At 43.8% G+C, this 27,520-nt stretch overlaps 2 protein-coding genes across 3 annotated transcripts; one reads left to right on the forward strand and one right to left on the reverse strand.

The window, feature by feature from the left end:
• Positions 1-1,896: 1,896 nt before the first annotated feature.
• On the forward strand, positions 1,897-6,246 carry LOC140341096 (transmembrane protein 45B-like). The gene is made up of 5 exons (XM_072426638.1): positions 1,897-2,065; positions 2,596-2,811; positions 3,422-3,606; positions 4,565-4,707; positions 5,781-6,246. Exons 1-5 carry the CDS (start codon positions 1,897-1,899, stop codon positions 5,920-5,922), a joined length of 855 nt encoding a protein of 284 aa, XP_072282739.1. The 3' UTR covers positions 5,923-6,246.
• A 534-nt stretch (positions 6,247-6,780) lies between these two features.
• Positions 6,781-24,437, reverse strand: NFRKB (nuclear factor related to kappaB binding protein). Of its 2 annotated transcripts, none has more exons than XM_072426634.1 (26): positions 24,275-24,437; positions 22,770-22,914; positions 22,120-22,321; positions 20,266-20,393; positions 19,423-19,597; positions 19,228-19,329; positions 18,332-18,405; positions 17,651-17,735; positions 16,982-17,159; positions 16,782-16,890; positions 16,468-16,594; positions 15,963-16,028; positions 15,799-15,878; positions 15,336-15,376; positions 14,956-15,013; positions 14,686-14,860; positions 14,159-14,265; positions 13,950-14,073; positions 13,782-13,861; positions 12,621-12,832; positions 12,264-12,531; positions 11,988-12,185; positions 10,637-11,323; positions 9,075-9,181; positions 8,364-8,499; positions 6,781-7,431 (listed from the first exon to the last, which is right to left on the reverse strand). In XM_072426634.1, exons 2-26 carry the CDS (start codon positions 22,902-22,904, stop codon positions 7,300-7,302), a joined length of 3,786 nt encoding a protein of 1,261 aa, XP_072282735.1. In that variant the 5' UTR covers positions 22,905-22,914; positions 24,275-24,437; the 3' UTR covers positions 6,781-7,299. The 2 variants fall into 2 exon arrangements, with proteins under 2 accessions (XP_072282735.1, XP_072282734.1); XM_072426633.1 differs by having other exon boundaries at positions 14,956-15,016; positions 24,275-24,433.
• Between the last annotated feature and the right edge of the window lie 3,083 nt (positions 24,438-27,520).

Below are 27,520 nucleotides of genomic sequence, written 5' to 3' on the forward strand. Positions count from 1 at the left end.
ATTTCTGGAAAGAAATTCCTCGCTTTAGTCAACTTATCACTGGACACACACTGCCACTGAGACCACAAGTATGTCTTCTACATTTCCATAACATGTCCCTGAAAAATACAAAAAGTCCTTGACACTCCACCTAATGAATGCAGCACGCAGTGGTATTCCTCTGTTTTGGAACTCCCGAGAGACACTTATGGTGCGACTCTGACTGAGCAAAGTGAACTCTATTTGATGGAGGAGGCCATTAGCCTGGATAAAATTGACATGGGATGCTTGGATCATGTACAAATGTACAACCGTGTATCAAACTCTTTTTCCAAAGTAACCACCCAGCCCCGGGGTCTGCAACCTGCGGCTCCGAAGCCACATGCGGCTCTTCAGCCTCCTTGTTGTGGCTCCCTTCGGCTGCCGCGGGGAGATCTCTGATGGGGCATCCCCTTCCTCCCAAGACACTGCGGAGGAGGGGGATTCCCTATCCGGTGTTCTAATGAAAAAAATCTACCAGTGAAATAAATCTAGCACGGGGCGTGTACAAATGGGTGTGTACAATGACATTCCCCTCCTTTGAACCCCAATTCCTCTGGAATGGGGAGATGTACAAAACCAAAAATGTGGGTGCAAGTGGGGGACACCTGTGACTAACACCCCTACTTTTTTACGAACGATTTTTTGCCCAATCGATCGTTCGTCGTTCGATTGGAACGATAAAAATTGGAAGTGTGTACGCACCTTAAGACCTTTTCCTTTGCTCATTGACCTTTGTCCTGCTATTGTTCTTCAGACACAACTGAATTCCTAAATGAATGATCAGACATTCACTTATATGCTGGTATGGATTCACCTTCTCTAACTACACCCCAGCACTTCCTATTATACAGTGACAACTGGCTCTCAATTAAGCTCCACATGTGCCCATGCTGGGTTTGCCAAAATACGCTGCAGTTGGCATAATTTCTGAATGGCTGCTGGGAGAAATGGACCCCAGAGAATCTCATTGAGCATTTCATAGTCAGGATGGCAGATAAATGGGTTCCCTCCCTTGACACCCACACAGCATTAAATGACAGTCGATGGTAACAGGAAGAGCTGGGCATAATTTCTGTGCCGCCCTGGTATAATTGCAGTCAGCAAGCTCCTGGCATTCCTCTGCTTTATGTGATTTTTTATCCCCTGGTATTTTCTATAATTATCTTTATAAACATAATTATCGGATTATTCATCCAGTTTACACCCAGGTATAACTCCTGAAATCTCCGCTCATTCTGTGTGCAGCTAACAAGGCTCCCGGAGGTGCAGGCTGTGCTCCAGGTGAGATTTGTATTGTATCCTCTGTGTGCGTCCCTCAGTCGTTTGTATATTGTAGGATTGTTTCCTGTTCATGACTTGTTCACTGGCTGTTACAAAATTTGGGGTCACCCCCTCCTGAATCATCTTGGGGCCTATTTTGTACTCTGAGGTGTCACCCCCTGGAGGACTAGACAGGAACATGCGGAAGGGGCACCCAACGTTTATATTTGATGCCAGCGGAATATTTTGTTCTAGCAGCAGTTTGTGTCTCTGGCCCTCCTCCTATGAGGATATTGTGGCCCCTTCAGCTGACCCCCCGTGATTTGGGTGTTGGTAAGGAGAATATCACCCAATGATTAATAATTCTAATCAAATCAGAGAGGGTGACACCATCGACAGGTGGGAGGTTTTACTGGTGGGGCCCCCATTGAATGTCTCTGTGCAGTTCTCATCATGTGAAAGGATACAAAGGTAGATGTCTGATCCCTGTGTGGGGGGGGGTGGGGGGGTGGGGGGGGAGGTAGGTACCCCCCTGCCCCAATATCTGTTGTCTTGGTCACTTTGGTGGTTTTCTTCATTTTTGTCTTTTTTCTTCTGCTTGGCCCAGGGACAGAGATGGGGGACTTCCGGGGCCACTCCCTGGTGGGCAGTGCTTTCCTGCTCTACGGACTTATGTGGTCCATCAGATATCCTATGGTGTATCTTCGCGGAGCAGCCCATGGGAGACACTGGCATCGGATGGATTTGGTCGAAGGGATTTTTAAGTTTATCTTCGCTTCGATTGGTGAGAAATCTGCAGGGTGCAAAGCAACCAATCAGATTCATTTTCAATGATGGATTCCGGCTTTATAATAACAAAAATAAAAATCCGCTAAAATCAGCCAAAAAAATGCAGAATTTCAGCTCGGCCGCTTCATGCTAAAATTCATAGCACATTACGATTTTTGCTGTTCCGCTGATCTGTCTGTCATTGGGCGTCTCGGGATCAGCAGTCAGGAATTTTGTTAATTGGCTCCTCAATATATGATCACTATAACAGATTATAGTGATCGCTGTCTTTGGACAAATCCATGGCTGCTGATCTCCCCGCCAAGGATTTCTTTGGGAGGCAGCTCAGGTGTGGTAACCCCTCAGATCCCTAATTATATTTGTATGGGTGTAATGGTCCGGTGTCCCCAATCTTTTGGCTATGTTATTGTATAAGTGAGCTGATCTGATTTTATGGAAGTTATGAGTGACGTGCGGCCGTGTCTATGACCCGGGGGGTCAGATGAATCTATTGTAGTCACACTGATGCTGATATCTTCTTCTCAGGGGCAGTTATGGAAAATTTTGCCCCCAGCATTGGGCCGCGCTTCCATCTCATCAATCCTGAGGATCACAGCTGGGTGGGGCTGAGCGGCTGGCTACACACCACCATGTACATCTTCTTCAGCCTCTCCGGATTGGTTGACATTTTGACATATTCTCCTCTGAAGATTCCGCAGGGGTTGGACCGTCTGACTCTGGCACTGGCCTTTTCCCTGGAAGGTAAAACAAACGATCTCCCTGCTGCTGCCATTGTTATAACAACTTCATGAATCACTCTGCAGCATGAACTGCACGACCAGGGCAACTTCCTCTCCCCACTTCCTGCTGCTGGAAAGTCACCAGGGAAGTTATTGGTCTTTCAGCTGCCACACACGGCAACCAACTGACACATGGCAGGGTGACAACGCTGCTGCTAATTGCAGTGTCCTGGCATAACGTTGTCACGTTGTCAGTACTTACTTGCAGGACCTCCATGTAAGAAACATTGCAACAAATTTACATTACAGATACAATGAAATCTATTTATAAATTATATATTGATAATTTACACATATTGCACTTCCTATTGTGACTGTTGTGCACTTTTGAGATTGGCCACTAGATGGCAGAACAAGTCATTGTTTTAATAGGAGAAGTGTAGATTGGTCCATCTGTTAGTGAATTTCAGATGAATTAACAGGGGAATAATTTATAAATGGAGCCCAATGATGGATGATGCTGAACTGATTTTGGAGTCTACATACATTGCACACATAAAACATTAGACCCCCTTTTATGACTGGGCTCCTGGTGTCCCCGCAGCAGCTAATGGTGTTCTTGCTTTCGGCAGGTCTCCTTATGTACAATCATGTCCGCAGTCAGCAGCCATTGGAAGGACTTCTCCACGCTTTTGTCCTCGTTGTCGCCTGCATTGGATTCTTCTGTTTGGTGGCTGAAATCTTCATGAGGGGTCACATCATCCTGGAATTATTCCGCAGCATCCTGGCCATCCTGCAGGGCTCCTGGTTATGGCAGGTAAGTGCCCTCATTACCTATAAATAGATCAGAAGCTGCATTGTGGAGTCTCACTACTCCAGCTGCATTCCTTGCATCACAAAATAACTTTAAACAGAACAATTAAATGATAAATGAGGTGAGAAAGTGTTAAACCCCGGGCAAAGATTGTTAGAGATTTTACCTTTACTTCCTGTCTCGGTGATCAAGTGACCTGTACAGGAAGTGGTGGTATATCTCTTTGATGGGGGCACAGACAAACAAAAGCAGCTTGGTTTGTGAAGAAGGGTTTGAACATCTGTCAGGTTGTTATTTCTCCGTAATGTCTTCCTGACCCGGTGACAGCCGAAGTTCTCGTTTCTTGTTCTGGTGTTACCGGTACAGGAAGTGAGGAAATTCCCTGACAGCCATGAACAGGGGTCTGAGTAAAATGGAAGCCGGCAGCTCCATGTAGCCGATCCTCAGTAGAGCAGCATGAAGATGTGCAAACCCTAAAACGGGGTGAGGGACAAAGTCCAAGCTCCCCACCGGGATATTATTGGTGGAAGTGCCAGGTTGTGGCCCCCAAATACACCCGTCCAGATAGAGCGGGGTACAAGGATGGCAGAACCAGGGACGGGCCAATGTCAAGAAAGCAAAACTAGATAGCTGGGGTCAGAAACCAAAATGCTAGATCACATGATCACAAAGGGGCACCGGCCCTGAGCCTGACAACCTCAGCAAGCAGAAAAATTAAGCATTCTGTCCTTGGAGCATTCTGTCCTAAATAGATAGTTCAGGGGCGGAATGACGAGGTATAGGGAATGTTTGGGTAATGACATCATTTCTTGCTTTAAATCTGGGTCACCTATCATTGATACAGCTCAATGTGTCACTTCACCTGTACGTGTCACCTCACACGTTCAGTCAACACATCTTCAGATAAACAATCAGGATAAACACTCCCAGCCCTGATAACATTCTGATGTCATTGTTCCAGATTGCACTTGCAGTACATCCATTAAGGGGTGCTCCGTGGGATCAGAAGGATCGCAGCAACCTGGAGTTTGTTCCTATCTGCTTCTCCTGGCACTTAGCCATGGCCATCATCATCGTCATCACCAATTATTCCTTGGTCCACTGGTAAGTACGGCAATGCCATGTGAACGAGCGATATGTAGAGGTGGTTGGGTTGCAGTTTTGTATATCTCGCAGGGGTTGGTGAACTTGGAAAGTTTTGCTTTGACAGAATTCCAGAACAGTCGGTGAAATGTAAGTTTGTCACCGGGTGAAATGATTGGTTTTTTAGGTGTGGCTAACTTGGTATCAGCTTCTTAGGGTTGCCTAAGTTCCTTTGGATGATCCTGGAATTGTTCTTGTGCCAAAACATGGCCACTCCATGGGTGAGAATGTTATATAAAGACAGAGATTGACCCCCAATCTATATTGTAATCTCTTCAGGGTCCTCTCAGCCTCTTGTGTCACTGTCGGTCATTTGCAACCCTTATTTAATGTACAGCGCTGCGTAATATGTTGGCGCAATATAAATCCTGTATAATAAGTAAATATAATAACCAGTCATGTGACCAGCATGTCAACAAAATGTCACACAGCCAATGGCAGCATTTCTTCTGAACAAATTTCACACAAGAGCATGTGATGATGTTATATTCACTTATATAAAATCAGTTTTTGTAAGTTTTCTGTTTTTGAGGTGAAATTGATTTCATTTCTATTGTTGTGATCGGAGATATTGGGTCTGCACCCCTGCAAAGAGAATTATCCAGGGCTATCTATATCAGAAATGTATTTTATATTCCTGACGTTGCAGAGAGAGTTCAGAGAGGAGTTCTGTACAGCAGATAAATCACCAAAGCTCCAATCCTTTGCCTTGGGATATTTTAGGTATTTATGTGATCAGCACAGTGATTGCTTCTGTATTTGGGGTGTACACATGGGATGCGGGGGTGGGGCACCCATTCATCTTTATTAATTAGGCAGATTTCACTTTCAGCTTATTACTGTTGCACTTTCCTGTTGGTGTTGATAAAACCTTATAAAGCTATGTTATGCAGAAGTTTGGTTGGTGGTATAAACAGATCTGGAAGTGTTGTGTATGAGCTGATTCCATATAAAATGTCCCAATATAAAGATGTTAGGCTTGAGCTGGGCATCATCCAGTGAGAACATTGATCATCACTTATTTTATATTGCAGTTATGTGATGAAATACAAGAAATCGTCCGCCACGAATAAGATTGAGTTCCAGAAGCTCGGATCTGCTCCTGAGGAATTGGAAATCCGCCTGCTAGAGGAGAGCGATGAGGAATACCCAGGACGGACCAATCGCCAATTATAATCAGCAGTCATGTGACCAATAACGTGCACTCCATGGACTCCAATCCTGAAATGACTCCAAGTTGTGATTGGGATTTGTTCTGCCTATAGCACACAGCAGGATATAAACATTGGAATAAAATATTGCAACTTCTAGGGAACAGTTCTGTCAGGGTGATGCTGGATGAATATTATCAGAGATCTGCACCCATGTGTATATAACGGCACAGCAAAGATTACTTGACAGAAGGCCTAACACTTGTCTCTAAATTATGCAAAACTAAAAAAAAGGTGTGCGGTTTCATACACTTCAAGTTACACACAAGATTAAACCCCAGTAAAAGTTTCTGCTGGTATATTTTCTTCTTTATAAAACTTCCGCTTTCCCTCTCCTGTGCTCTATGCTGCTATAGACAGGAAGTGAGGGGGCAGGGTGGCCGTCCTCTGGTACCTGTTGGACCGCACAGTCCTAATTACACTTTTTATAGAACAGGGATAAGGCAGTGAGCAAAGTCCATGTGACTGAATATCTATTTTTGTGACTTTATTCAGGTTTGATATTTTTGGTAGGCGATTTGTTGAAATCAGACCCATGTGAGGTGTCCGCTTGTACTTCAGCATTCTCTGACCAGCAAGTGAATGTAAATCACCCGGGCAGCCATGTGCTCATTCATTGCTGAGTGCTGAATGTCTGTGTCTCCCCATGGACCAATCACATTCTCCCATGTACCTGTTTAATTGACACCACTCCTCGGGGGAGTAATTTGCTGCACTTGGTGTCCTCTGGTTGCCATGTCTTGCTCCACAGGGCTGCAGGGAATCCCGGCCTAATGGGCCGGTATGGAAGCTGATATTAAATTAATACACAAAATCTCAGAAATCAAATGTATTCAGTCTTAAATATATTTAACATTCAAAAGCAAAAGGCAAAACCATATACAATTATTACTTTACCGTTTGCTTTATCAGCATAAAAACATGATGGGACAAATGCAAATCGCATCTCTTTCACCTGCAAGTTCATTGTTTTGTGCGCATTAGCAACAATTTTTGGTGCCACCTGGAGCACAATGAAAGTGCTGCTCAATTCTTCCTTCACTGCCTCTGGCCAGCTTGGAGACTGCCTCCAGGATCCCCATTGGTCAGCTTGGAGACTGCCTCCAGGATCGCCATTGGCCAGCTTAGAATTGCCCCCAGGATCGCCATTGCTCAGTTTGGGGACTGCCTCCAGGATCGCCATTGGCCAGCTTAGAATTGTCCCCAGGATCGCCATTGGTCAGCTTGGAGACGACCTCCAGGATCACCACTGGTTGCGGCCTAGCTGTGTCTTAGTGAACACAGTTACTGGGAAATCCTGATACCCAGGAGACCCCAAATCTTACTTCACAAAGTTCAAAGGTCACTGAGGGTCAGTTGCTGGTTTAGTGGGAGGGTTTGTGGTAACTACAACCGTGGAAACAGCCTTAGAGGGTACTGGGGAGGAGGAGGCTGCTGCTTGTAGGTGGGAGGCCGGGACAGTCTGAATTCGCACCTGGAGAGGAAAAAAAAACATGTCAGAAATAATATAAAATACAACCATTGTACAATGATAATCGATTGTCTGAGTACCAACCACACGTGCAGAGGCCCAACTGAAAAATGGGTTATTCACATAGGAAAGTGTAGGCCCATCCTCCATGGCAGTGTTCCTGGAGCTTTTTTTACATGGGGGAACTCTCGAAAAAACTTCAGGGCCCCTCTTCTGTAGTTATTTTATCCAAAGCTCACAGTAGATTAGTGTGGTGGGCAGTAGGAAGAATGCCACCCTTATAGATAGCCAAAAAGATCATCGGTGTCACTTACACTGACCCAATGAGGTACAGACTTGCTCATTGCTCGAGGGACCCCCAGCAAGGGAGGAGCCCCGGATGAGAAACATTACAATGTCATCTCTTCTGTCATCTAATCTTTTATAAGCCAACATTGTTGAAAATCACCCCCTAGATTCAATAAAACACAATATAAGGGATGTCGAGCAGAGTTGGTGTATTTTGTAGCCTGCACTACCACCACCGTATTCTTGTCTACTTTTTCAGCCCAATAAAGTGCTTACTGTCTTGTATCACCCCCAGAATAAGGTCATTGCAGGACTCACCTCCATGATGAAGCCCCATACTAGGTGAAACGCGACAGTATAGAAGAATTTAATCAGCGGAATGTTGGAGCTTTTGGATCAATAAAGTATTCCTGAATAAAGCTATTTGTGGTAGCGCAGCCGAAAAACACACAACACAAGCCATTAAAGGAGCCTTTCCTATAGCCCAGCCCCAACCCTCTGGATTTCACCATGTGCTTTGCTGATGGAAGCTTAGTAAATCCACACTACAGCCTCCAATCTGTGTGGGGATGACCCAGCTCTGCAGCTACTATACTTTGTGGGCAGGTTCTGGTATTACCTGTTAATTAGGCCCCCTCCTCTCTTACCTGTGTGGCCTGGCCCTGCTGTTGGAGCTGCTGAAGTTGCTGTGCAGTCAGGAAGCTGACTGGTTTGTTTCCTGCAATGAGTTTTGTCCCTGCTGGCACCGTAGTCAGAATTATATTGCGTCCCAGACTGCTTATACTAGAGAGAGAGAGAAGAGGGGGAGAGAGTGACATCAGTAAAAACATCTCAGACTTTATGGCACAGCATTAATAAAACTAGAATATAAGTAAAGGTGTTTCTCATGCAAACCAAACTGATCATTAGTCTTGAATACGAATATAAATTGAATTAAATATAAAAGGGGAAAAAAAACTGAGTATTTTTTTCTTGCTGTTCCACAGACACAGCAGGAAGTGAGTGCAAATCTTAACAATGCCAAACCTTTCAGTTTTTACACTAGAAAGGTGACAGTCTTTACTTGAAGTCATTCTGCTTTGGTTTATGTGGCAGAAGGTATGTAGACAATACCAGAAATAACTTTTATTTTAAAAGCTGATCCAGATTTTAGGTTCAAATTTATTTTATTAAATGACCAAAAATTAAACATAATGGATATTCAGTTGTCCTTTGGGGCAGGAACACAGGAGGGACAGAGGGGATGCCAGGATCACAGCCAGGGACATACGAGGTGTTGGGTGGAGTGACAATTAAAGGACCACAAAGCAGGGATGACTTGTAGCCCAGAGGGGGTAGGAATGTCGGGGGGTACTTACTTGGCTCCCAGGTTCCCCTTGATGATTGGCGCAGCCACAACACTCTTCCCCTTTACCGGCTGACTGAGGACTGACAGCGGCACTGTGATCCGAGCTGGAACTTTACCCTGCGAAAAGGAATCATAGGAATATTACAAATGTCTGAAGAACACACTCCAATCCCCAGCAAGCCCTAAAGAACTACAACTTCCAGAATAGACAGCTTGAAGGCAAGGCTGGCAGAATACAGCCCAGTTCCGTTTGGCAGGAAAAAAGGACCTCATTGTGACCTCCAGTTCAGTAATACTTACTGGTCTGGTCCCCCTCTCAGCCTGCGATTGGACAGTAAAAGAACAAAAAAAGCAGACGTGCCAGTCTGATCCCCCTGCCTATAAATGTGCCCATTGTTACCACATGACGGCAATGCCGATTGGCTGCTTGTGCTGCACAAGGACTGCAAGAGGCCAATACCAGGTCACATTCAGATTCACATCCTTATAATTATTAATCTGTGTCTGTTAAATCTACCTCGATATAAAAATATATCACTGAAACATCCAGAAATGTTAACTTTGCCCAAGCAGCATCCTGAAAATCAACCTTTTATCTTGATTCCATATTCAAATGAGTGCAGTCTTTATTTCAGTGTCTGGTGCTGCCATGTGGTTTAACACCCGGGGCCCAGGTTATGGCTGTACTGCAAAGTGACCAAAAGGTGGCAGACTAGGAGTGTGGCGGGCCGTACTGAGAGATCCTGCATGCATGGACTGTACTTGCTGGGGGCTTTGAAATTAGGAAAACCTCCAAGCACAAACAGAAAATAGGTGGATTAATGGAATATCAGGAAACAATCAGCAACAAGATGACCACCGGGAATACTGGGGAAATAGTCCTTTCTGCCATTTTTTTGGGAGCAGCCTCCAGAGTACACGTCCTCTTCAAATACATTTTAATGCAATTTTTACTTTTTATAAGTCTACCTTGATCTCCTGTATAACAGCACTAGAGGGGAGAGGCAGCACCAAATGTAGCAAAATGTATTTCTAATGCATGATGTCAAGAAGAGACAGAAGAGAGCAAAGTGATAACCTCATCAGTTTCCTACAGCTCCCTCACTATCTAATCATAGACTGGAGCTTACCAAACTGCTCTGCATAACTGCAGTAAAGAAGACATTACAAACTTGGCTGAGCTGTTTGGCAGGCTGTGTATATATCAGTTCTGGACAGCATGAAATACAGCTCCTTTAGCCCCTAGCCTGGTGATATGTGTTATAGTGAGAGTTATGAAATTATGAAAAGACTAAAATAATTTTGTTGGAATCTCAGGTATATCACCAGCCTATCATAGACAGACTCCATTTTTGATAAATCTCAACTCCAGGCCCCATCCTACATTGTAAGCTCTTCTGGGCAGGGTCCTCTCTTCCTCCTGTGTCACTGTCTGTAGCTGTCATTTGCAACCCATATTTAATGTACAGCGCTGCCTAATATGTTGGCACTATATAAATCCTGTTTAATAATATTCATTATAATAATAAAATCTGAGTTCCCTCCCTATACACACTCAAGTCATGATCTCACCTGCTGAGCTCCTGTCACCGGAATCTGGCGTACTGTGGCTGTTGCTGCACCCATAGTCACAGCTGCTCCCGCTACCGGTTTCGTACCAGTGTTGGTGACAGGTGAAAGGCTTATGGTTGAAGCTGTCTGAACAGGGCTGACCAGGGCAGGAGATGCCACAGTTACGGGTTTAGCAGTCACTGTAATACCCTGTGAAGTCCCTACTTTGGGAGGCACGACACCCAGTCCTTGCACAATTCGTATGGTTGCAGCTGGCTTTGTCTCAGCGGCTGTCGTAGTTTTGACTTTCTGATCAGCTACAGAAACACCCAGTGCAGGCATTAATCTGAACCCAGAACTGCCAGGCTCTGTCACCCTCACTTCAGGCGTCACCTTGATGGTTGCAGGTGCCGGAGAAGAAGGGGATGACGGGCTGGACGTGACATGTAAAAGTCCTTTGCTGGAGACACTGGGAGGCGCCGCTGAGAAAAGTTCTTGTGATAGTTTTACAGCGGTGACTTGGGATTTAGCTAATGTTGCCATCATGTCAGGTGTAATGCGCAGTATAGTCTGACCCTTGGCATCTGTGGTGATGGAGGAAGGGGGAAGCCGCAGGACATCCTTTCCTTGAATACGCAGATTGGTAGTTGGAAGTGGGAGGCTAGAAGTTGGCTGGGCCTTGACACTGAGCTGTCCAGATAGTGCCACCTGAGGAAGAGAAGAAAATCACTGATCAGATGTTCCACAGACAACACAGTGGACAAACACACACAGGTAAACAGGAAATGGAGGCAAATTATGGTATTATAATCCAGTATTTATATAGCGCTGACATGATACGCACAAAGACCATAGTCATATCACTGGCTGTCCCTCAAAGGAGCTCACAATCTAATGTCCCTACCATAGTCATATATCATTATTACAGTCTAAGGACAATTATGGGGGGGAAGCCAATTAACCTAACTGCAGGTTTTTGGAATGTGGGAGGAAACCGGAGTACCCAGGGGAAACACACACAGACACAGGGAGAACCTGCAAACTCCATGCAGATAGTGCCCTGGCCGAGATACAAAACTGGGACCCAGCGCTGCAAAGGTGAGGAAAAGAAATACTAATAAATGTCCATCTGCAGTCAATAGCTGGAGGGAGATAATGATGATCGGTGTGCTGTCTAAATGCCTTGGATGACACTGCTGGAATACTCCAGGGCCATAACTGGACAACCCTTCATCCCTGACATCATACAGAGTCCTCTCACTCTTCCTAACATTAGTGTTCCTGCAACCCCTGAGATCACACAATGTTCCCACACACTGTGACATCACCCAGATAAAGAAATATTACACAGCAGTTGTCCTTTCATTGTCACCTGTTTGATTATGTTTTGTCCCGTGATGCTCTGCAGTATTGTGGGTGTTGAATTTGCAGGGGTACTGATAACCGGTTTTGAAGTGACTACTGTAGATGCAGTCAGAGTGGTGATAGCAATGCTTCCTGGAGTGGTCACTGTGATGGTAGGGCGTGGGGCACTGACAGCTGGCTGCGTCTTCACTGGCATCGTCACCACCTGTGGAGAGAACATAGAATATAAATGTCTGGGAATATTATTCTTTCAATATCTGCCTCAGGGGCATTTAACCCTTACCTGTGTTATTCCTTTAGTAGTGGGCGTTGTGAGAGGCATCCTGATGTGCGATACAACGGGAGAAAGAGGCTGAGAGACGATAGCAGGTGGAGGGGCAGCTGGAATGGCAGCAGAAGCTGTCACAATCCGTACTTGTGGGATTGGAGGGGCAGAGGACAATGCAGTGTTCCTAACAGGGGGTGGGGTCACAGTGGTCACCTGACTGGTTACAGATGGCGTCAACAGAGTACTGAGCTGAGGCATGGTTGGCGGGGACACCAAGAGAACGCTGTGGACACAACACACATCGTTACTTTTTACCACATACCAATCATTTTTGGATAAGAAAAAAAAAATCTCAGACTGTCAATTTCTTACCTTGGACTGGATTTCGGGGACTCAGGAATGTTGCTGGGGATAATCTTACTGACTGCAGCAGATGTGGGGGACATTGGCATTGCTGGGAGTGCTGGTGTAGTCGGTGTGCTGGGGGTCCCAGGTGTTGGTGGCATACTGCACTCATTAATGTTCAGCTGAGCTGGTTCAGGAGTGCCACTGCCCTTCACAGTAAACTCCTTGTTGCCAGATTTCTGAAAGTAAATCAGAATTTTAGAAAGTCAAAACTTCACAAAATATGGAAACTACCATTACTAGCCTCACTGCCTGAAAATACTACATGCCTGGCTCATTCTGACTTACTGATGTGTGACATACAAGACTCATAACATATGTTTGCAGGAAGTCTGACAGCCTCATCTGCATACTTCTATATCAGTGACAAACTATTGGCTGAGAATGCACTTGACAGCCAGGGAACTAGCATTTTTAATTGGTCATTTGTGAATGCAATTTAATCTTATAAAACTACACGCAGCAAGAGCAACAAGCACAGAAGCTTTTCCAGGGTCATCATAACAGAACACTGGCAATGAGCCAACATTGACTTTCCCATCTGATGCCTTAAGAACTGCAAATCCATCACCATAGTTTTGGTTTTGACAAGGAAAAGACTAGAACCTCTATCAGGTTTTCATTGCAGTCTTCCCTATGCAGTATTTTGCTTGATGATCACGGTCCCTGGGACTGCAATTAAGAGTTGTTATTGGAATAGAAAACCTTCCAATAGGGGTACAAAAAGGGTGAGAGTGTTTCCCTCACGAAAAAAAGAGATTTCCTCTCACTTAATACTGTGTCTTGAGGTAAGAAGTAACAAAAACTCTATCCAATGTGACAATCTATTTGTGAGTGTTTCTATACCTAACTGGCTTCTTACTGTGCAGATAAACTAAAAGCAGTGTTTTGTTTTAGGGAACTAAGAGATCTTTCAGAGGACAGAAAAGGGGAACACTCAATCTGTGATTTAGAACACAGCAGAGGACAGGAGAGTAAAATATTTAAAGAAGAACACAAGAAAGGATAGAAATGAGGAAAGAGGAATCTTTGTTAAGGACCTCAGGGGAGGACTGGAAGTGGTGATTGGGGTAAATACTATCTTTGTGAAATAATGCAAGAGAGGAAGAAGTTTAATGGGCAACTTACAATCTTTGAGGGTGTTTTTGGCTTTTGTTGCAGAGCTTTCTTGGCTTTGGCTGCTGCTGCCTGAGCCTGGTGGATCCTCTCTAAAAAAAAGAACAGAAGATGAAAAAAATTAATTCTCCTTCCTTTTTAAGAGGAGGAAAGCTCAAAGTTCATTGGCAGAGGTCTTACCAAACTCCTCCTCACTCCGGTCTCGATGAAGGTAGATCCAAAGCTTGCGTCCAATGTCGTATTTCACGCAGGGATCCTTCTCGTAGTGCAGTCGGTCCAGCGCCCCGCTCACTACCGTGTTAACCTAACAGCCAGATGACAACAGACAGTCTAAGCTCTGGTCCTCAGGAAACCCCAAAACACCCCAATATCAACAAACAGCATCTTACCTGAGCACTGGTAACATCGGGTGCCAGAAACTGGGAATCCTTCAACAACTCACAGATTTCGGCACGTGTACCTTCACCATTTGGTAGGCGGGCAGCTGCATCCCGAACTGAGAAAAAATAAATTTTCAAAATAAACTTTTCCTGAATATTCTCTAAGGAGGACCTTACATTAAAATCATGGAAAACTCAGAATATACAGATGCTACCACATTGCCAAGATAGTTCTGGGTTGGAATTGAATACATTGATTTATTTTCTGCTCCCCGACATTTAAACAAAATGCACTGCAGTCATTAGGGATGGTAAAATTAAACTGTTTTTTGTTTTAGAGGTGCAATGAGCTTTAAAGGGCGCTGAGTGTTATATAAGTGCCCTACAACTATCCTAGATCTTTTCAGCAAAAAATGGCCCTTGTTTAAACACACAAACCATTTATTTCACATTTCAGTTACTCTTCAGAACTAAGTGTGCTTTTGTTCCTATGTCCAGGCCCAGCCTCCCTAAAGCTCAAATAGGAGAACAATTACCAAGAGACAGGATGGTGACGTAAGCTGGCCTATCAGACCGCAACAGTGAGTGTTCACGAGCTTTGTTTAGAGATGTCTCTTTGTCAAATACACCTTTCACCGGACCCACTACAGACTCAAATCCATGCATGCGGAAAGTGAAGGCCTTGTGTGGCTGAAGGTAGCGGTGTCTCTCCTGGGTGGAGTAGAAGATAGAAAGATATTAGTGTTAGAGATCTTCTTCAGCAGTAGGGAATTGGAGAGGATTAGTTTCGGCAATGATGAACAGACCTGTTCCTGGAAGATTCGCTTCTCATCTCCAGAACTCGGACGCACAATGTAATCTGTCCTACTGAAACATGACAAGGTAAATGGTCAGCATATCAGAGAAGTTCATATACGTGCAGCTGGGGAAGAGGGGCTTTTAAAGGAATAAAGCACAGATGTACTTTATTATAACATGTCTAAAACCTACAGTCAACTCCAAAGAATCTTTTCACTTTTCTTTCATGCATTCACCTATCTACCCCATGTCTTTTGTAATTCAATACACAGAAATGTAAAATGAAGTAATAATACAACAACACATACAAACGAGGAATAATGGACCAGAGAGCATTTGTTTTATGCAGGGTTTGTTACGTTGCATTTTAATTTATGGCCATACTTACACTCTAGGAATAGGGTTGATGTAGTCTGGGCTTTCCTCCTCCTAAAAGAGAAGGAGAATGAATATTTTTTGAAAATATGTTCAATTACATATACATCTAGTGAGAAAGATCAGAGACAATCATCACCATCATATACAGGACTTAAATCAAAGTAAAGGTATTGGAAATGCTCTGCCCGCTGCTGCCAGCTTTTCACTCTCTCTCCTGCATTAGAAGACTGGGAGTATCAAAGGTAGATGGTGGAGCATCAGGACCCTGGATAGGTTGCTCACACGCATAAAGGAACTTTCCAAAATGCCACAATTGTAATGAACGTTACTGGGGAGTAAAAGCCCTTTACTTTTGGTGTGGCACTTCTGTTACTCCAATTCTGAACAAAAACATGACAGCTGGAATCTGATTGGTTGCTATGGGCAGCACAGACACCTTCCTTCTTGTACACTTAGTTTAGTAGTACCCTCACCTTGGTAAATATGTGATCTTTTGTCTCCAGCCAGAGGTGGAAGAGGGCAACAAGATCCTTCTCATTATCAGCAGGGGATACTGCATGGAAAGGGAAAAAAGTTTATATAAATAAGGATGTTTGCAGATCAAGAGGAAAGGACAGAGGAGGATATGCATACTCACAAAGACACTTCCACTGCTGTGTCTTCTCCCTGAACTCCACATAGGGAGTTAAGCCAGATAAAGCACCTGCAAAATAAATGCTGAGTAAGAGAAAAGTTTCAGCGGGACATGCAAATTAAAAATCATAAACTTAAACCTAGAGAAAATGGACAATACAGAATAGCCTGCATGTTCGGCTTTTTTAAAAGAACCCCATATTGTTTCATGTTGCAAGGACATTGCTATGGCAATAGTTCATAAATGTACATGGCCTGCGGCTATCAGAGGTAGGTGAAAGGGATCCTAGGGCAAACAGCACACGGGGGACATAGGCTAGACAACAGTGTATTAGAAGAAAAGAAACAAATCGAGCAGGGAAAAGTGATAACAGCAAAGAAACAGGAAAATGGGTTTAAAAAGAAATAGATATACAGATGAGAAGATTACACCTTCACTCCCTCTACAAGATTGAAGGTTTCCAGAGGATAACTATTAGTTCATAATGCACAGCAGAGCTTACACCCACCTTTGCTGTCTCCGCTGAGATATAGGAGGGCAGAATGTACCAGGTCACACCAGTTAGAGGCTGCAGAGTACCAGCTGTTCAGGGTGCTAGCAGGTGATGCTTGCCAAAGTGATACCTTCTCCTCCAGCTAAAACATCAGGGAGAACAAATAATTATAATTACAAAATACAAAAAAAACATTTAACAGGTTCAAATAAGCAGAAAAAAGGATAGGCAAGATGGACTGAAAGCCAAACAAAGCAGAACAACAAAGAATGGATGGAAGAAGGTTTAAAGAATATAGCAAACAAAGCTCCATGTCGTCCTTCACTTACCAATATGGGATTGGAGGGCCCCTCCACCATCAGAATATCTAGCAAGAGACTGAAGAAACTGGCAGATATCTCATTGAAAGGTAATGCTGGTTTCACATCCTCCATGGGCCTTGGGGAGAAGAGAAGATCCCATGTTATCATAATATGTACTCATACATACAGTATAAAGACAATGAGCTGTATATGCCAGTCCGACTTACTCTTCTTTCACCGATGTCAGGTTAAGAGAATCAGAAGGAAGGAGGGCTGGCATTATATCCGGTTCTTCAGGGGCATCCGGAAAATCCTCTGGCTCTGTCTTTATAAGCTTCATCTTTTTCTTTTTCCGCTCATCTCGCTCCTTCACTCGTTTCTTCATGGTGGCCATGTCATAAAGTGCTGTAAGATATCAGTGATAGCTTGGAGCATTAAGTGTGAGATGGAGAGACATCCTCATCCACTGTGCTAATTTATTACAACCAATCATTTGATCATTTTACCCTACAATCCCTTATAATCACCCTGCAGAAAAAAACTGCTAATTGGTCTTTCAGAAAAAGATGGAAAGGGGAAACGTTAAACAGCAAATATTTAAAGCTCTGTAAAGTGAGTGGTTAATTAGTAATCTATCTGCCCCGTAAACATTCAATTTAAACGAAGCCAAACAAAATGCATGAACAAAAACATGACCAGCAACTGCTTGCCAAAACGTTCCTATTTTAAGGAAGTGGAAAACAACCTAGTATGTCTGGTAAGTCTATATGTAAGGAAATCCTCCCACTAGGCAGATCTTGCCTGTACAGTGTAAAGATTTTGGTCAGTTTACGTAACAGAGCCATATCAAAATCATAAAACTACAAGCAGACAAGGATGGAGTAAGCATTCGTTACCTGCCAGAGATCCCTTACAGCCAGCATTGACTCGAGTCATTATGTCATTCAAGGTGATCTCTTCAGTCATCAGGTCAGGGTGATCCTGCAGGAGAATGATGAGAACATCCTAAATGATTAATTACTATACACTTCATACAGAGATGATTTGATGTGCCTATTATCATCTGCCTATTTCCACAAACCACTGACAGCTACTTTGTTACTGGTTGGATGTAAAAAGGTGAATTGGTATTACTAATGATGGCAGTATAAATATGTACAACATCTTATGCACAGTGTAGATGTTCAGCTCATTTATCCAAAGCAACATTTTTCTCCCTGACCATCACACCCCTTTCCTAAATATTTGCTTATTCCAGTATGCAGCAAAACATAGCAGCATGGGACGGACCATGCACAGGAGCACAGCAAAAGAAAAAGCGTTTATGGATTTGCTGGAAAGCAATTTTATTAATCAGGGAGGCTAACATACTTACATTGTTTACTGTATATGAATAATGTATATTTTATTGTAAAGAGTGATGAAATACAAATGTACATACAGGAATTTAGGAGCTCAGAATGGCTCTGCTATCTGGCAAAATATTGAAATACCCAGATTTTCACTAGTTCTGTTTGTTAACATGCAATTCTATATTCACATGAAAACCTGCACGATATCAGTTCATCCACACTCACCGACTGAAGCTTTCGTTTCTCTCGATGTCTTCGGAGCATCATCTTCAAGTCCCGCTCTGTCAGATCAACTTTATCTACATTGAACACATTTGTTTGACACATTTACAGACATCTCACTTTGCTGCTCTAGCTACTAATAAAACAATATGAACTACGTCATTCATTTTTCTTTGTAAATGTTTAAAACAATAATATAGCAAAAGCATTACTCATCTGTAAACACAAACTTGATTTCATGGTTTCCCCATGAAACATATAGAGAATTATGTATTTCTACAACCTGCGCGCTACCCCCAACCCCTCCATCTAAATTGAGAGGAAAAATAAACTTTCTACTTTCTTTTAAAATTCTACTATTATAAGTGAGCTTTCAGCACCAGTAAAAGGTAGCTTTTACCATGGCATACTAGGAGGATGAACCGTCACATAATTTGATGATTCTGGATTGGAACTAAACTCCAAATGTGAAATGCCTAAACAGTTCCATGAAAGATTTACCTTTTGTCAGGAATTCCTCCTGAAAAATACTTCCTATGCCTACGTACTCCAGTTATATAACCTGCAGCTGCATATCAGTGAACTTCCCCTGCCTAGGTATTCTTGTAGTGGATTCTCATAGCTGTGTATCAGCAGTGCGAGATTATCCAAGAAGTGCTGTGTCTGATTGTTAGTCTCACTGGATTTGGAGTGGGATCTGGTGATGTCAATAATGCGTGGCTCACTGCCATTGAATTAAAGCCCTGCCTCTATCAAGATGGCTACCTGCACACAGAGTAGAACAAGCATGGTAAGTCAGTGATGGAGAAAAGATCCACTGCCTGGATATTTGGGTCACAGTACAGGTCCCCCCCAACAGGATAGCAAATAATGACATACAATAGCAAGGAGGGATTTACCTGCAGTTTTCATGTCCTGTGTGGATAGAGTGGGGACAGAGCGGAGTGGTACGCCAGCACCTGGAGAACTGGTGGGTGACCCTGGGAGCCAGGAGGTCAAATCTAAAGATAAAACAAAATTCCATAGAAAGCATAAACTTTATGTGCCTAACAGGGAACCTCTCACTAGACTTACAATCAAAGTCAGATTCTTACCCTCTTCCTCCGAAGACAGCGTGCCATCTCCACACTCCTCCTTCACCTCTCGCAGGATCTTAAGGTATCGCCGCTGTGCCCGCCGCTCCTTCTCCTCTGGTGTGTTCCGTGCAGAAGCAGGCTTTCTCTTCATTGTCAGGTCTGGACCATTCTTCCTGGCAAGGTCCAAAAGCTCCTGTAAGCAGTATATAAATCAGGGAAGGAGGGAGAAACCTCACGCACACAACTGTCATCCTATCAGGATGTAAACAGAAAACAAAATTCAAAAAAGAGATCCATTTGTGCAAATGTTTTAAAATTTACCAAATGAATTACATTTTTTAACTTATATTGTAATGTTGTAATGACTCTAAAGCTTTTGCTTCCTTTAGTGCAGAGCTGGTGGGGAGGGGAGGGGGGGACTAATTGCACACACGTCACTAGAAGTAGCCTTCAGGAAATATGAAACTCCAATACAGTTGCATGATTTGCTCAACTATAGGGTGGTGCAGCAAATATGGTGACAATGCTACTGTAATTTCGCTAAACAGATGCATACTGCGCTGATAAAAAAAAAAAAAATCAAGTAGGCAGCTTGGGATGGAAAGGGAACAAGGGAACAGAACACTGGGGTTTTTATAAACAATATGAAGTCACATTGATTTACTACGGACACTGAAAACTGCGCAAGGATAGTCACAGGAGACCTCTCTCACTTATACAAAGACCTGCACAGCAGATCCTATGTGAACAGCAGACACCTCTCACCCTGCTCTGCACAAAGATCAGATCAGGGATAGGCAGAATGGGTTCCTCCACTGTATGGACACCAGACCCCTCAAGGAGATCAAAGCTTACACTTACCTTACGAGAGGCTAGGATCTGTTTAAGCAGAGTGTGGAAATATTGCTGTTGCGAGCTGACATATCTCTTGTACTGGGACTTTACACAGAGCTGGCGGTACTTCACCACTTCCGGGTTCAAGTGGCCGTCTAACACAAAGAGAAGAGTGTATGGTACAAAATATGAACATATGCAGTGCTCGGCTTCTGGTTATAGTAAAAAATATATATATATATATATATATATATATATATATATATATATATATATATAAGGAAGTTATCGGTAAAAGTGGAAAACTGACATGAATAAACGTATTTTACAATGAATAAAATTAATGTGAATTCAAATGAGTGACAAGGGCTGTGTAGAGGTTACTTTGAATGGGGTGAAAGTGACAGCCTGTCATGAACATGTAAAAGATAATAGTGTTTAAAAGAGTAATTTTTATTTGAGAAAAAAAAAAATGTGTGGAACCCCTCCACCCATCTGTTTTTTTTAACCAGACCCTTTACCAGGCTTACAATTTTTTTGGATAGAAGATGGGAGCAGCAAGTGTGTGTATCCCTATTTATAAAAAGTCCTCTAAAAAAATGGACATCTGTCCTCAACTGCCCTCTTTTGTGATTAGCTAAATAAATGTAAACAATTATGACATCATTGTTTACATTCACCAAGCCAATCATGCAAGAGGTCAGCCAAAGACCATGTCCTCGGCTAACCCCTTGTGGTTTTGGCTATACGCAATAACGGGAGCCCAGCTACGCTCCTGACATTGTTTAGCCAATCCTGACACTGGACGATGACACCAATTTCATGTTGGAACTCAATTACATTCTGAAACCAATTAAATTCTAATCTGTGCAGATGACATCAACAGCACTTGTTGTAAGAAGTGATCTCCTGCCCAACAACTAAATTAATAAGTTAATAAGTTCCATCGAAGCTCTCTCTCTCTCTCTCCAGTGCTGCCAGGTTTTTGGAGAAAAAAGTCTCTTTGCGTTTGAAAGTCGGGAGTTCATTCATATATCATAAATCCTGGCAAAACTCAACCCACCATCCTCTGTCTGCAGGGGTATTTTACCATTCCTATGGCCATTGTTTTTTTTATCTGCTATCATAAAATTATATCTCAAAAAGTAGAACAATCAAAGACAGGGTATTTGAAGGTGCAGCAATGTATTTAAAATCAAAGATTAAATATATACAATGTTAAATACACATGGATATACATAATAGTTGTTTAATAAATGTAGATCATGGTAAGAGGGATATCTTAAAGGTGTGAAAGAATAGTAATAACATCACGTTGTATCTAAAGCCTGGATCTAGGCATGCAGATGTCAGAGCAAAGACACTTACGAGCTGGAATGATCAGCGTGTGTGCAGAAAATCATAAAATTTTAATTCACGATGAGTGCTAAACCCAGAAATTTTTTAAAGCCGGGTGGGAAGAAATTGTAGGTGGGTGGCAGCCTCTGTATTGTGACCAAACTCTTTAGTAACCACCCAAAAACAGCTGGGTGGGTGCTGAAAAGTGCCGGGTGGAGCGCCCAGCTAAAAGGGCCCGGGGAGAACCCTGACTATTTACTGCTTTGATGATTTTCTATCATAGATTTTCCTGCTCTGCTGACAACTCAAACTTCTGACAATGATTATCAGAATATATAGAAAAGGATGAACTCTAAGGAGATGCAGCCAACAATGGAGAAATAGGAGAGTTTCCCCTCACCATTCCACCTAAAACACAAATGTTTAGCTTTGGAAATACTTGAAAATAAATCAGGCTGACGACTTTATTTCTACAAGATGACTATAGAATAAAAAGGAGCCGGTGAATGAAGAACAGATAACCGGTGTAATAGGCATTCTCACCTCGGAACAGCTTCTGAGCAACCTGCAGCGGGTTGCCGAAACGGAAGTTGTCTCCCCGGAAAAGAGATTGTATGATGTCATCCTGGTGGCGAGCGTTGTCCTCCGGGAAGGTCGGCAGGAACTGCTTGAGATGTTCCCGCTGGGAGTCGGACAGGACGGTCTGCCAGGTATCCAAACTGACCACATCGAAGAAGAGCTCAGGCTGGAGGGAGGAAAGAGTGACAAACATTACCGGACTGGAAGGTATAGGAGGGAGCAATAGAGGGGGAACTGAAATCCCAACTGTGAGGTGCACTAAGAAAGGGAAGGAGAGGAGGAGGAGGAAGAAGAACTGGAAACCCTCCTGACAGATATACTAATGAAGGCAACATGAAGTCAGTGTTGGTTTCCTTTTTATGCTTATGTATAAACAAAACTTTCTGTTTTTAGCTGTGAATAACAAACAATGAATAGCATTTCTCTGTCTCGCTTCAGTTCCTGTCACGGAGACACCACAGGAAGTGAGGGAGAATTTCCTCTTAGCTGTCATCAGAAAAAGTAATTCCCCCCAGCTGGGACCCTGACAGCCATGAAAACCTGAGAGGAAGTCCAACCCCTCGAATATTAATACATTTTGTTTTTAGAGGCCCAACACAGATAGGGCCACTTACATCCTCCAGCAGGTCCTCAGGAAGGCTGACTCTGGTTCCTCCCAGTAAACACTCCTCCATGATGGGGGCCCCATGGTTGTCCATGCGTGACCCCAGATACAGTGGGTCATTCAGCATCGTGTCCAGAGAATCCATGGCTGATTATCTAGGAAAGAAGAGAAGGAAACAGACGATGTAATAACAGGGAAATAAATCTGTTACTTCATTGATGCTTTGCTAGTGACGCCTCCTATCCGTGTTTGCCATCAAGTGACAAACATGACATGTGGGCTCACGACATGGAACACACAAGGCGCAGGCACATGCAACACGGGACGTGCACGGGCACAGCTGACATGAAACACACACGGCACAGGCACACAAGAAATAGAACACACATGGTATGGGCACAAAATAAATGGAGCACAGGCACACAAGACACAGAACAAGAGCAAGGCACGAGCACACAAAACATGTAACACACACACACAAAACAACATGGGCACACGTGACCTGGAACACGCACATGGCACGGGCACACAACACGGAACGCACATGACGCTGGCACACAACACGGAACGCACATGGCGGGGGCACACAACACGGAACCCACACGGTGTGGGCACACAAGATACGGAACGCACACAAGCACACAAGACACGGAACATGCACGGTATGGGCACACAAGACATGGAGCGCACATGGTGCAGGCACACAAGAACACACATGGTGCAGGGCACACTTGACATAGAACACGCAGGGCATGGGCACTAACATGGGACACAAACAACACGACATGGGCACACATGACATTGAACATGCATGGCAGGAGCTCAAAGAACACACATGGCATAGGCACACGTGACAAGGAACACACACAGCACAGGCCGACATGAAATAGACCATGCACAGTATAGGCACACAAGACATGGAGCACACATGGCGCAGGCAAGGAAGACACAAAACGCACACAGCGCAGGCACACGTGACACGGAACACATATGAAATGGAACACGCACGATATGGGAACACAAGACATAGAGCGCACATGGTAGGGGGCACACATGGAACACACGTGGCACAGGCACAAACAACACTGCATGGGCACACATGACATGGAACATACACAAGACAGGGAATTTGTCCGGTTTCTCTGATTTTTACTGAACAATAAAACTAAAAACAACATATGATGACAGAGGAGTCTTGTGACAGGTCATGCTGGGAGTTGTAGTACTCTCCCTGTGCATGCTGCCACTTACAGTATCCCCCCTCCTGCACATGCTGGGAGTTGTAGTGCCCCTCTACCTTATCAACATTTCTCAAAACAAAGCATGCTGAGTTATAGCCCCCGCCCCATGGTTATGCTGGGACATATTGTAACTCCCTGTGCATGCTGGGAGTTGTAGTTGTCATTTTTGTGGCATAACATACTGGGAGTTGTAGTCCCTCACTATGGCAAGGCATGCCGGGAGTTAAAGTTACTCTCTGTGCAAAACAAACGTAGAGATATCGTCATTTCTTACCTCCTACCCACTTCAGCGCTCGGTACTCTCCTTCGTCGCTTCATCCTTCCCGGTACCGGCTTCCGCTCGCCCTACCGGAAATGACACACCGGAAACAATAGTGTCGCACGATGGAAACACTTCCGGAATGCAGAGAGAAGGGAGGAGCTCTGGAAAGCTGCCCTCTGGTCTACGCCCACTTTCCCACTTATGCCCGCCCATCGCCTCGGCCACTTTGTGACTTTCGTAGTTTTGTGCGATATTTGCACCGCAGAGGGCATTCACAGAAGTCTCCGGATTCACCGCCCACGGCTCAGAGCCTCCATTAAGACATGAAATCGTATATTAGCAACGTCACCCCCAAAACCCGTCAGATTAGATGCTGCTCTGTGATTGGACGGCTGCAGAGAGGGCCTAAAGGTCACGTGGTGTCTGTAAAGCATTGTAATCATTGGCCAATCCATGTCCTGACCCTTCCCTGACACATAAATTATAACCACTAATATATAATATACTCATTAATATATAATATAATCATTAATTTTTCATAAACTATAGAGAGGCGTGACATGGTGGCTGCATGTCTTACCTGCAAGTTTCTTCCCAACCCTATTAATATTATTATTATTACGGTATTATTATTATTAATAATAAACAGTATTTATATAGTGCCAACATATTACGTAGCGCTGTACATTAAATAGGGGTTACAAATGACAGACAGATACAGACAGTGACACAGGAGGAGGAGAGGACCCTGCCCCGAAGAGCTTACAATCTAGGAGGTGGGGAAGTATCACACAATAAAGGTCAGCACTTAAAGAAGAAGTAAACTGAAAACTGCCTAAAACAAAAATAAAATACACTTAGGCTAGGTACACACGTGCAATAATTGTCGTTAGAAAACGAATGATTAACGTCCAATAAACAATTATTTTGAACGATCGTATTGTGCACAATTCTGTACGTGCCGTAACGATACGATTGTAAAAATATAATCCACCAATAGTGTACACGCGCGAGATATGATCGTTTGAATGATGCGGGAAGAGACATGTAAAGGAGAAAATGTACTGCAGAAACATTCACCATCGCTGAACGACCATACACACAATAGATTGCGAACAATTGTCGCTCAATCAGATCTGCCGGGACAGTCGTTAGTTTCCAGCGACAATTCTCGTTCATCAGCGTTGTTCTCTTTTTTTCTTAACCGTTATCGGACGAACAAAGGTTTACCTTTAATCCCGCAGGGCAGTCGATCGGTCGGGAGGTGTCTTCCTTTAGGTCCCGCATCGTCCCGCTATCCGTCCCTAAGCCGGCGCGCCAGGCGGGGTCATCTTTGCCTCTTCTTCTGGGTTCTTCTTTCTACGCCACCTGACCCAGCACGAGATCGGGTGACATAGGATGGAAAAAACACTTGCCGATCTGACCTCCATAGCTGACGTAGGTATCCTGGGAGGCTCTGCGCTCCCATTCATTCTCAATCTAGGATGGAGAATGAATGGGAGCGCAGAGGAGAAAAATTAGGGGGTTAAACCCCCTAATTAACCGATTTTGTACTTTACATTAAAGGGTTGTTGTTACCTTTTTATGTAAAGTAAAATTTCTGAGTTTAGGTCCGGGTTAATGATTGGGCCGCTATCAGCCATTGAGGGGTAAGTACTGACCTCTGGGGCAGTTAGGGTTCAGGGGTTGGGCTGCTCTGTAATGTAACCACATGGCTCAGTGTTTAGTGACAAATCAGAATAAATGGAACGCATCCCCGCCTTGTGATACAAATTCCAATGCTCAAAGATGTACACCCAAATCAAGAGCATAAACTTCACCCTCAGCATATAAACATTTCTTTTTATTAAATCTTAAATTATTCCTGCAATTTAGTTCTGCTGATCCCACCGACCTCCTTGCAGCCACTTCTCTGTCTACATTCGGGCAATGGCTGCATGGCATATGTCAGGACGTAATGGTGACAACATTGGAGCGAGTCTGTAATGTGTGCTGGCCTCTACTCTATTAGAAGCCTATGGGAGGCAACCCAGGAAAACAAACAGTGATAGAATGAGTTCAATCCAAGTTTACATATCAAAATAAGTGTATTTGTGTAATGTGCCGGCCCATGAAAACCCTAAATAACGCTCTTTGTGTATTATCCCAGGAATACAGCCAGAACACCCATTGCTTCAATATAGATCCCTCATGGATAGATCACCAGGGATCAATAAATCTACCTTAAAATGATCATTTTGTTCAAAGGAATGGAATAAAGAAGACTTGAGGGGTTTTTCAGCATTAGGTAAAAATTATACGTGAGTAATTTTACTATGAATTAATGGCATTTATGTACAATAGTGAGGAGATACAATGGTGCAATAATACATTGACCACTAGGTGGCATCAGCCAGCATCTATCCCAGGGGTGCCAAACTCTGGCCCCCAACATCCTTGTTTTGGCCCCCAAAGGAATCCTAAATATGAATTTCAGTTGGCCCACCGCAGCTTTGAAATAGCACCGCTACTACAATTCCTGGCATCACTCGCATCTATGGACCAGCGGCCTCTCTGCCTATGCGTGGCCCCGCATTGGACTGTTTTATAGACGCAGGGAATTGTAGTAGTGGTGCTATTTTAGTTTAAAGTTTGGCCTGTGACTTTGTCCGTTTTTATTTTGGCCCACTGTGTATTTGAGTTTTACACCCCTGGTCTTTCCTATTATTAGATTATGCCCAAACTCATAACCTCCTCACACACACGGATACAAGACTTCTCTAGAGCTGCCCCAACTCTCTGGAATGGTCTCCTCATCCTATTCGGCTTGCTCCTACTTTCTACTTATTTAAAAGAGCGCTCAAAACCCATTTATTCAAACTTGCCTACCCATCTTCTTCTCTCTATTGAAACCATCACTACTTCCCACACTACATATCTCCCATCCTATTGTGTGTGAATTCCCCCACCTACTAGATTGTAAGCTCTTCGGGTCAGGGTCCTCTCCTCCTCCTGTCTCACTGTCTGTATCTGTCTGTCATTTGTAACCCCTATTTATTGTACAACGCTGCGTAATATGTGGGCGCTATATAAATCCTATTTAATAATAATAATAATCATTATGCATTGAGGGTGCACAGTGCTTCAGAGGTTAGCACTCTGGTCTTTGCAGCACTGGGTCCCAGGTTTGAATCTCAGCCAGGACACTATCTGCATGGAGTTTGTAGGTTCTCCCCGTGTTTGTGTGGGTTTCCTCCGGGTACTCCGGTTTCCTCCCAC

Source organism: Pyxicephalus adspersus, chromosome 11, assembly GCF_032062135.1.
Source record: "Pyxicephalus adspersus chromosome 11, UCB_Pads_2.0, whole genome shotgun sequence".
NCBI lineage: Eukaryota > Metazoa > Chordata > Amphibia > Anura > Pyxicephalidae > Pyxicephalus > Pyxicephalus adspersus.

Excerpts from the sequence above, each read along its gene's own strand:
- LOC140341096 (XM_072426638.1), top strand. The coding sequence starts at position 1,897 with ATGGGGGACTTCCGGGGCCACTCCCTGGTGGGCAGTGCTTTCCTGCTC. Across the intron at positions 2,066-2,595 it reads GTTTATCTTCGCTTCGATTG|GGGCAGTTATGGAAAATTTT; the intron begins GTGAGAAATCTG and ends TCTTCTTCTCAG. Across the intron at positions 4,708-5,780 it reads AATTATTCCTTGGTCCACTG|TTATGTGATGAAATACAAGA; the intron begins GTAAGTACGGCA and ends TTTATATTGCAG.
- NFRKB (XM_072426633.1), bottom strand. The coding sequence starts at position 22,904 with ATGGATTCTCTGGACACGATGCTGAATGACCCACTGTATCTGGGGTCA. Across the intron at positions 17,160-17,650 it reads CTGTAAGGGATCTCTGGCAG|CACTTTATGACATGGCCACC; the intron begins GTAACGAATGCT and ends GATATCTTACAG. Across the intron at positions 14,861-14,955 it reads AGCGAATCTTCCAGGAACAG|GAGAGACACCGCTACCTTCA; the intron begins GTCTGTTCATCA and ends TACTCCACCCAG.